The sequence below is a fragment of the Motacilla alba genome, chromosome 23 (assembly GCF_015832195.1).
Source record: "Motacilla alba alba isolate MOTALB_02 chromosome 23, Motacilla_alba_V1.0_pri, whole genome shotgun sequence".
Lineage (NCBI taxonomy): Eukaryota > Metazoa > Chordata > Aves > Passeriformes > Motacillidae > Motacilla > Motacilla alba.
In genome coordinates, this window is record NC_052038.1 from 4,529,379 (window position 1) to 4,539,002 (window position 9,624).

At 58.5% G+C, this 9,624-nt stretch overlaps 1 protein-coding gene across 1 annotated transcript in view; it reads right to left on the reverse strand.

Moving 5' to 3' along the window:
- LOC119711237 (collagen alpha-2(IX) chain-like) overlaps nucleotides 1-9,624 on the reverse strand; it is a 10,186-nt gene extending 562 nt beyond the window's left edge. Inside the window, exons 1-17 of the mRNA XM_038161174.1 lie at nucleotides 9,247-9,624; nucleotides 7,079-7,153; nucleotides 5,918-5,953; nucleotides 5,764-5,826; nucleotides 4,487-4,540; nucleotides 3,581-3,616; nucleotides 3,405-3,428; nucleotides 3,206-3,259; nucleotides 2,926-2,979; nucleotides 2,713-2,760; nucleotides 2,531-2,587; nucleotides 1,780-1,833; nucleotides 1,208-1,261; nucleotides 568-621; nucleotides 366-419; nucleotides 231-284; nucleotides 8-74 (exon numbers count right to left, since the gene is read on the reverse strand). Of these exons, the coding sequence (XP_038017102.1) occupies nucleotides 8-74; nucleotides 231-284; nucleotides 366-419; nucleotides 568-621; nucleotides 1,208-1,261; nucleotides 1,780-1,833; nucleotides 2,531-2,587; nucleotides 2,713-2,760; nucleotides 2,926-2,979; nucleotides 3,206-3,259; nucleotides 3,405-3,428; nucleotides 3,581-3,616; nucleotides 4,487-4,540; nucleotides 5,764-5,826; nucleotides 5,918-5,953; nucleotides 7,079-7,153; nucleotides 9,247-9,318 (910 nt within the window). The 5' untranslated portion in view covers nucleotides 9,319-9,624. The remainder of the gene's footprint in view (nucleotides 1-7; nucleotides 75-230; nucleotides 285-365; nucleotides 420-567; nucleotides 622-1,207; nucleotides 1,262-1,779; nucleotides 1,834-2,530; nucleotides 2,588-2,712; nucleotides 2,761-2,925; nucleotides 2,980-3,205; nucleotides 3,260-3,404; nucleotides 3,429-3,580; nucleotides 3,617-4,486; nucleotides 4,541-5,763; nucleotides 5,827-5,917; nucleotides 5,954-7,078; nucleotides 7,154-9,246) is intronic.

Genomic DNA, 9,624 nt, shown 5'->3' on the forward strand with positions numbered 1-9,624 from the left:
GTGCCACCAGCTGTACTCACATTCTCCCCCTTGGGGCCAATGTCACCCTGGGGTCCCCTGATGCCACGGCCACCCTAGAGTGGGAGGGGACAAATGTCAGTGTCCTGCTGGTGCAGGGGACAGGAGAGGGAGGCGGAGATGCCCTCGAGGGCACCAGGGCAGAGCCCTTTCCATGTGGGAACGGTGCCAAGCTGGGGAAAAGGGGGCACTGGCACTGAGGGGTCACCTACCAGCTCTCCCTTGTCACCAGGGCCCCCAGGTGGTCCCTTGGGGCCTTCTCTGCCCTGGAGGAGAGAGGAAAACAAGGATTGAGCAGGGCAAAGTGGGATCCCAGAGCAGCCAGGGCTCAGCGAGGGGGCACCCACCGGCCGCCCGGCAGCTCCGATGCTCCCGACCATGCCCTTGTAGCCAGCAGGGCCCTGCAAAGAGAGCAGGGAAAGGTCAGTTCCCATCCCAATCCACCCTTGCATCCCTGAGATGGCCCAGCATGGAGGGATGCTGCTGGGAATGATCTCGGTGGGATCTGGAGCCCTGAATCCAGAGCTGGAGGATGCCACCTGCACTCACCGTCTCCCCCTTGGGTCCTGCCATGCCAGGATACCCCCTGAGGCCCTGAGGTCCCTGCAGGGAAGGAAACCACAGCAAATTCAGCTGGAGAAAAAAAACCAGCCCAGGGGGAAGCAGCAATTACAGCAAAAGCTGACACTGGGAATCCAAACACGAGGAATTCCAGTCCCTCCTAATTCCAGAGCCCCCCAGCAGGTGCCTTTCCAGCTGTCAGTTCCATAACTCCAGAGGGCCCAAACTGCAGCCACTTCCCTGGGCCAGAGCTCTTGGCTTCAAAGCAGTTTTGCCCCTTCCTGGCCTGGAGGGCTCAGCCCAGTAATTGTTTTTCATCTTCAAAGTGCTCCGAGAATTCCTGTGGCTTTAATTCCCCCCGGGGCAAGGGGGACTCAGGGGACAGCAGGGATTTATCCCAAATTATCCCCTGGAACAGCCCAGGTGCCCATGGAGCTCTCCAGAGGGAGAACTGGTGGCATCCATGGCTGGGAGAGGGATGGGATGGAGGCTTTGCTTCAGTCCCACTCCTGCTGGGAGCAGGGACAGGCCGGTGTCACCTCCCTGGTGTCTGGGGACAAGGACAAAGAGGCCTCCCCCAGGTCCTGCAGCACTTGGGGAGAGAGGAAAAGAGGAAAAAAGGATTTACCGGAGGGCCTGGGACTCCTTGTTCTCCAGAGGCACCAACATCCCCCTTGGGGCCCTGGGAATGGAGAGAAAAGGGAATGTTGGAGGGAGAGGGGACACAAAGCAGCCTGGGGACACCACAGCACCCACCTGGCACCCAGCAGGAGATGGGGACAGGTGGCCCTGCCCTGGGAGCCACCCTGGGAAGGCCACCCTGGTCTCCCATTCCCACATTTTCCATTTTCCTCTTTCCTCCCTTCTTCCTTTCCCTTCCCAAAACTCCTTCCCTGGGTCCAGCCCCACAGGGATGGCCACACCTGGATCCTGCTGGGATCTTGCTGGAATCCTGCCGGGATCCTGCCAGGATCCTGCTAAGATCCTGCTGTGATCTTGCAGGGATCTGGCTGGGATCCTGCTGGGATCTGGCTGGGATTCAGCTGGGATCCATCTGGGATCCTGCTGGGATCTTCATAGGATCCTGCTGGGATCCTGCTGGAGATCCTCATAGGATCCTGCTGGGATCCTGCTGGGATCTGGCTGGGATCTGGCTGGGATTCTCCCAGGATCCTCCCGGGATCCTGCTGGAACACTCACCGGCTCTCCCTGCTTGCCGGGCTCTCCGAGGGCACCGGGGCGGCCTCTGTGTCCCTGAGGGGGGAGAGGAAATCCATGAGGAAAATCCCTGGCAGAGCTGCAGGGTGGTGGCACCATCCTGGTGGCCACGTCCCACAGAGCCACCCTGCCACCACATCCCACCCTGGGGTGCCTGCTGGGGACGTGGTGGGGCTCAGAATCCCACTGGGGACATTGCGGGGGTTCAGAATCCCACTGGGGACATGGAATGGGCTCAGAATCCCGCAGGTGACACTGGGGAAGGCTCAGAATCCAAATGGGAACATTGAGGGGCTTCAGAATCCCACAGGGGACATTATGGGGTTCAGAATCCCACAGGTGACATTGGGGGACTCAAAATCCCACTGGGGACATTGAGGGGCTCAGAATCCCACAGGTGACATTGGGGGACTCAAAATCCCACTGGGGACATTTTCAGGGGTGGTCAGAATCCCACAGGTGACATGAAATGGGCTCAGAATCCCACTGGGGACATTGGGGGGGTTCAGAATCCCACAGGTGACATCCTGAGCTGGGGTTGGGCCTTTGGCACAGGGTGCCACCCCCAGGAACGGGCTGGGGACCCACAGGGACCTTTCCCACAGCACCTTTTCCTCCAGGCCTCCCTGTTGTGGTGCTCCAGAGATCCCAGAGAAGGATCCTTCACTCCACCACATCCTGGACGTGACAATTCCCATTTTTCCCCCAAATGGCAGCTCCAGGACTTCCTTACCTTCAGTCCCTGCAGTCCCTGGGGGCCCTTGGGACCTGGGGGGCAGCTGGTGGGACACTGGGAGGAGAGGGAGGACAAGGATGAGTTGGGAATGACCTGGAGAACCCCAGGAAGAGAGGGAGGGAGGGATCCTGCTCCACATGGGACACCGTGGTCACAGCAGGGGACAAGGCAGTGCTCACCAGGAAATCAGCGCTGCCTTCCACGCCTTGGAGGTGTCCTGGGAGTCCCTGCAGGGAAGGGAACCATCAGCATTCCAGGATTTTACAGGATGGTTTTACAGGAGCAGGGAGCAAGGAGTGGGGTGGGAGGTGAGAGCCAGAGCCTGAATTCCAGCCCCAATCCCCAGGAGGAGCCTGAGGAAAGCTTCTCCCTCCTGCAACTGAGATACTCACAGGTTTCCCTGGAGGGCCTGGGGGACCCCTCGGGCCGTCGGGTCCAGGGTCACCCTAGGAAAGAAGGCCAGGAAAGGAGAATTTGGGATGAGGAGGGGAGGTGGAGAGCCAAGATGTCCCAGAAGGAATGGGGACATCCCCAAGGTGATGGCACCAGGGGAACCTCCATTCCCACCAGTTTCAGGATCATCCCTGATCATCCCAGGAGCCCTGGAGGGCAGAGGAGCAGCTCCTGGTGGAAAGAGGGGAGGTTCTTCCCTGTCCCCTCCTGACTGCTCACCTTGGGTCCCAGCGCGCCGATCTCCCCGGGGAGTCCAACCTGGCCTGGAAGCCCCTTAGGGAGAAGGGAGAGAAATTCATGGAATGAGAGAGGTCCCATCCCGATTCCTCCCCTCTGGGGGTGCTGAGGTTTGAGCTCCTCCTGCACAATTCCAAGCAGGACCCCAGGCCACCCATCCCAGCCCCAGTGTGGCACTTACAGGGGGTCCTGGCAGTGAAGGACCCTGCGACAAAAAGAGAATTACAATTGGTTCAAATCCCTCAAATCCTCCGGAATTCCTGCCCCAAGGAGGGCGATTCCCACCCCACCACCAAGGATGGAGCAGGGGGGACTTGGGGGGTGCCCACCCCACCCATGGGAGCAGCAGATACTCACAGGGAGCCCCGGTGGCCCTGGGAGTCCGGGTTGGCCCTGCCAGGACACAAGAGGAGAGTCAGGAGCTGGAAAAGGAGGATCTGCTCTGGCAGCTGCTCCGATTCCCCCTCCCCGGATGCAGCCTCAGGGCCAAAACTCCACCAGGCAGCTCCTGCACCCACGGATCCCTCCCAGAGAGATGGGGATGGCCCCAGGCTGGGGCTGGGGGAAGGGGGAGCCTGGGAAGGTGGGACCTTGGAAAGGTGGGAATTTGGGAAGGTGGGAAATTGGGAATGAGGGAGCCTGGAAGGTGGGAAATTGGAAAGGTGGGAACTTGGGAAGGTAGGATCCTTAGAAAGGTGGGAATTTGGGAAGGTGGGAGCATGAGAAGGTGGGAGACTGGGAATGAAGGAGCTTGGGAAAGGTGGGAATTTGGAAAAGTGGGAAATTGGGAAGGTGGAAATTTGGGGAGGTTGGAAATTGGGAAGGTGGGATACTTGGAAAGGTGGGAATATGGGAAGGTGGGAATTTGGGAAGGTGGGAGCCTGGGAAGATGAGAATTTGGAAAAGTGGGAACTTGGAAAGGTGGGAATTTGGGAGGGTAGAAATTTGGGAAGGTGGGAAATTGGGAATGAGGGAGCCTGGGAAGATAGCATCTTTGGAAAGGTGGGAATTTGGGAAGGTTGGAAATTTGGAAGGTGGAATCCTTGAAAAGGTGGGAATTTGGGAAGATGGGAACTTGAGAAGGTGGGAATATGGGAAGGTGGGAATTTGGGAAGATGGGAACTTGGGAAGATGGGAACTTGGGAAGGTGGGATCCTGGCAAGGTAGGAGCATGGAAATGAGGGAGCTTGGGAAATTGGGAAGGTGGGAATTTGGGAACAAAGGAGCCTGGGAATGAGGAGCCCGGGGCTGCCCCTCACTCACTTTGACTCCTGGCCTGCCTGTGGGTCCTGGCTCCCCTTTGGCTCCCGTCAGGCCCTGCAAGGGAAGAGATCCAGCGAGTTATTCCCACTGCTCCTGCTCTCCAGCCAGGAATTCTTGCTGGGTTGAATCCATCAGGAATTTCATGGCACAGGGATCTTCCTCTCACACACCCTGGGCACATCCAGCCCTGACAGGGACACGTGGGCAGCTCCACCCATCCCTGATCCCGGTTTTATCCCTGGGATGGGGCAGGAACCCACCCAAACCTCCCCAGGCACCCATCACACACCCGGGGACCTGGGGACAGGCAGGGGGAGGTGGCAGCTCTGTCCCCTTCCTGCCACCACCTCTGCCAGGCTGTGCCAAGGAGGGGACGGTGGCAAAGTCCCTGGTGCCACCTTATGGGTGCCAAGGAACTGGGGGCAGTGTGGGGACACGGAATTGCTTCAGATTTATTCTGGAGGAAACAAGAGGAGCTCTGCTGGGATCCCAAAGGTGGGAAGGGGTGGAAGAAGCAATTCCCAAGCTCTTTTGGGATTCCCGAGGTGGGAAGGAGTGGCAGAAGCTCTTTTGGGATCCCCAAGGTGAGAAGGAGTGGCAGAAGCTCTTTTGGGATCCCCGAGGTGGGAAGGAGTGCCAGAAGCTCTTTTAGGATTCCCGAGGTGGGAAGGAGTGCCAGAAGCTCTTTTAGGATTCCCGAGGTGGGAAGGAGTGACAGAAGCTCTTTTGGGATCCCCAAGGTGAGAAGGAGTGGCAGAAGCTCTTTTGGGATCCCCGAGGTGGGAAGAAGTGCCAGAAGCTCTTTTGGGATTCCCAAGGTGGGAAGGAGTGCCAGAAGCTCTTTTGGGATCCCCGAGGTGGGAAGAAGTGCCAGAAGCTCTTTTAGGATTCCCGAGGTGGGAAGGAGTGGCAGAAGCTCTTTTGGGATCCCAAGGTAGGAAGCAGTGGCAGAAGCTTTTTTGGGATCCCCAAGGTGAGAAGGAGTGCCAGAAGCTCTTTTGGGATCCCCAAGGTGAGAAGGAGTGCCAGAAGCTCTTTTGGGATCCCCAAGGTGGGCAGGAGTGGCAGAAACTCTTCCTGAGCTCTGCTGGGATCCCAGAGGTGGAAAAGGGTGGCAAAAGCTCTTCCCAAGCTCATTTGGGATTCCCAAGGTGCTTTCAGCTCCTGCCCAAAGGGATTTGGGCACGTTTTTATGTGGGGCAGACACTGGGGACAGGAACAGTTTGCTGTGACCCCACAGACAGGGACACCAGGAGGGGACAGGGGACAGTTCTCACATCAATTCCCGGCTTCCCTGGGGGTCCATCCGGCCCAGGGGCTCCAGGCTCGCCCTTGACTCCCTGGAAAAATGAAAGATTGGGATCAGGTGGGAAGGAGGCCCCGTGGAAGGAGCGGGATCACCGGGAGGCTGCGGGGTGGGTGGGTACTCACCGGGGAGCCGGCAGATCCTACAGGGCCCTTGTCACCCTGGGGAAAGGGGAGAGGTGGAAAAGGGATGGGGCACCCCACAGAGCCCATCCTGGGGATCCTGATCCCTGTCCCGCTCCCGGGACAGGAGGGAGCTGCTGGATCCCACAGGCAGGGCAGGATGGGGCCAGGATTGGGAAGAGAGAGTTGGGTTTGGGAGGGTTTTAGTGGGATTTGTGAGGGGTTTTTGGGGTTTGTGAGGGTTTTAGTGGGGTTTGTGAGGGGTTTTTGGGGTTTGTGAGGGTTTTAGTGGGGTTTGTGAGGGTTTTTTGGGGTTTGTGAGGGTTTTAGTGGGATTTGTGAGGGTTTTATTTGGGTTTGGGCGGGGTTTTTTGGGGGGTTGTGAAGTGGGGTTTTGTTGGAGTTTTGTTGGGGATTGTGAGGGTTTTATTGGGTTTTTTTGAGGGTTTTTTTGGGGGGGTTTTGTGAGGGTCGACCTGGGATTTTGTGAGGGGAAATTGGTGAAGATTGTACTAGGGTTTTGTGAGGGTTTGATGGGGTTTCTGAGGGGCCTTTTGTGAGGGTTTTTCCTGGGGTTTTGTGGGGGTTTTACTGGGGTTTGTGAAGTGGGGTTTTGTGAGGGTTGTGCTGGGTTTTTGTGAGGGCTGTGCTGGGGTTTCTGAAGTGCTGTGGCTGCTCTGGGTATAAATAACACTAAAATAACACCACATCCTGAAGAAAGGGCACTTTCTGCTGCCTCACAGGGCTCCCCTCTGTTTGGGCCCCCATCCCACAACCCGTGGAGGATCCAGAGCCACAGTCCCCCACCCTTCCCTCTGCAGGAACCCCACTGGGATGTCACTGTCCCCCCCAGGTCCCCCCTTCACTGGGAACCTCTGGGGCGCTCCCTGCCCCAACCCCTCCGATCGTCCCCCACTGCACCCCAACCTCCCTGTCCTGCATTCCCCAAAAACCAATCCAGCCCCCAATTCCCCCGCTGTGGGTGGAGCTGGATTTGGGGCACAGCACCAAACAGAGCTGGGGCTGCTCTGTCTGCCCTAAATCAGGAGTGGGAACAGCACGGAGAGGCACCCCCGGCCCTGTGCCGCTCACAATGTCCCTTTTGTGCTGCGTGTCCCCTCCCTCCCTCCCTCCCACAGCCAGCACAGGTTCCTGCTCACTCACGTCGATGCCATCAGCTCCCGGCACTCCTGGGGGACCGGGGGGCCCTCGTGGGCCAGGCTCTCCTGGTGGCCCTCGCTGTGGGGAAAAGGGATGGGATCCACCTCAGGAAGGACCCCGAGACGGGTGGGAAATGTGCTGGGAATCCACTCCCATGGAGCTGGGATGGAGAACACCCCGAGGGCTCAGAGCTCTGCCCCTCCTGTGCATCCCCCAGCGCAGGCATGGATGGGGAAATCCAGGATTTCTCACACTGGCACCTCCAGCTCCTCATTCCCTGCCCAGTTTCCATCCCATTTCTCCCCTCTCCTGCCCTGGTGTCCATGGGGAACAGAACGGGGTCTCCACGAGGTGATGGCAGCATTTTTACCCCTCCTTCCTCTGTCCCTGGTGCCCAAGGATCTCCTGCCCCCACAGAGCAGGATCTCCATGGGATGACATTTTTACCCCATTTCTGCTCTCTATTTCCCTGGTGCCCGAGGATCTCCTGCCCTGATAGAGCAGGATCTCCACGGGGTGACATTTTTACCCCATTTCTGCTCTCTATTTCCCTGGTGTCCATGGCCTCCTGCCCCAACAGAGCAGGATCTCCATGGGATTACATTTTTACTCCATCCCTGCTCCCTCTTTCCTTGGTGTCCATGGCCTCCTGCCCCAACAGAGCAAGGATCTCCATGGGATATCATTTTTACCCCATTTCTGCTCTCTATTTCCCTGGTATCCAAGGATCTCCTGCCCTGCTGGAGCAGGAACTCCACGGGATGACATTTTTACCCCATCTCCCTCTTTCCCTGGTGCTCCTGCCTGGATGGAGCAGAATCTCCAAGCATTTCTACCCCACCTCTATCCCCCACTTCCCTGCCACTCCCAGAGCTCCTGCCCCGACAGAGCAGGGTGTCCATGGGGTGACAGCAGCGATCCCTTTTAGCTCAGAGTGGGATTTCTGGGAGCACTGGCAGCATTTAGGTGCCCAAAACCCCAGGATGAGGTGGGGACCCCCAGCCCCTCTGTGTGAGCTCTCCCAGGGCCAGGCTGGCTCTGCTCCCAGGCTCCAGACAAAAGCTCCATTCAGGGAAGCTCCCGGAGCCTGGTCCTGGCTTTGAGGTTTGCACAGGACTCGGCAAAGAAACCTCTGTTATCCTAACGGGGAGTTCAGGGGGAAGAGATTCCAGTCCTGCAGACTGAAGCCCCGGTGTTCCTGGAAATGGGAAGCTGAGAGTGGCTGGGCTGCACTCCTGCAGCTCCTCCAGCCTCCCAGGCTGGATTAATTTAATGAATAAATAGAAATGTAAGGAATAAATGTCGGAATCAATGTGAATGTGTAGGGGGGAGAGGTGCTGCTGGTTCATGTACACAACAGGACAGCTCCACCTTGGATCAATCCCCCAGCCCATCCCCGGGATCTCCCCTGAATGGCACCTTTGTCCTGCCCAAGGAATGAATTCCAAAGAGTTCCTTGTTCCCGAAATTCCCACAGCCCCCTTGCTCTGCTCCCCTGCCCTACAAGCCCATGGGGACCCCAGGGGGGGGTTTAGGAAGGAGTTGCCCCCCAGTTTCCAACAGGCAGCTCAGGAACCACATGGAAAAATTCCCCAAAACCTCTAAAATCTGATTTTTTTGCAGCCCTAAGGCAAGGAGAGTTGTCCCAGGTGGAATGCCGCTGCCTGCACCTCTGCAGCGCTCACTTCCCTTTTTCCAGATCCATTTTCTCCTGGAGAATCCAGGGGGACCCCCCCGACAGCCCTACAGAGCCCTGGGACCACCCCAGGAGGGTCCGAGCACCCCCAGCCCTGCTCAGTCCGGATCTGCAGCACACCCCAGGAAAGCAGGAGCAAATTCCCAGAAAATCCAGAGGGAAATACAGAGCCCCCCACTGCTGCTCCAGAGGGAAAATCAAACTAAACTCCCAACAATTCCCGAATTTCCAAGTCCGCACGGAGAGGTCTCCGGCGGGTCTGTGGCTGTTCCCACCCTCCCAGGGGGACATTCCTGGGAAAAACAAGGGGAAAGTGCTGGGGGAATAAACCCAAAGCGCTCAGCACTGCGAGGGAGCGGAGATGGGGAATGTCCCCTCTCCATCCCTTCTCCATCCCCTCTCCATCCCCTCTCCATCCCCTCTGCAACCCCTCTCCATCCCCTTCTCCAGCCCGGGAATCGGGCACGGCACTCACGAGCTGGGCCAGGCAGAGGCAGGAGGCTTGGAGCAGGAGCCAGAGCTGCGACACCACGGTGGCACGGGCCATGGCGAGCCGGGCTGGCACCGAGCGCGGCTGGCACCGAGCGCCGGCCGCCCCGACTCGCAGCGCTCCGGGACACCGGGAGGGCGGGCGAGGAGGAGGAGGAGGAGGAGGAGGAGGAGGAGGAGGAGGAGGAGGAGGAGGAAGGGGCTCATTAATATGGAGCAGAGGGATGAGGGCAGGTCCCCGCCCCTCTCAGGTGAGCCCGTGGCTGTTGTGGCTGGATTGGGACAGAGGGATTGGCACGATGGGGACAGGATTTGGCATGATGGGGACAGGATTTGGCACGATGGGGACGGGATTTGGCACGAT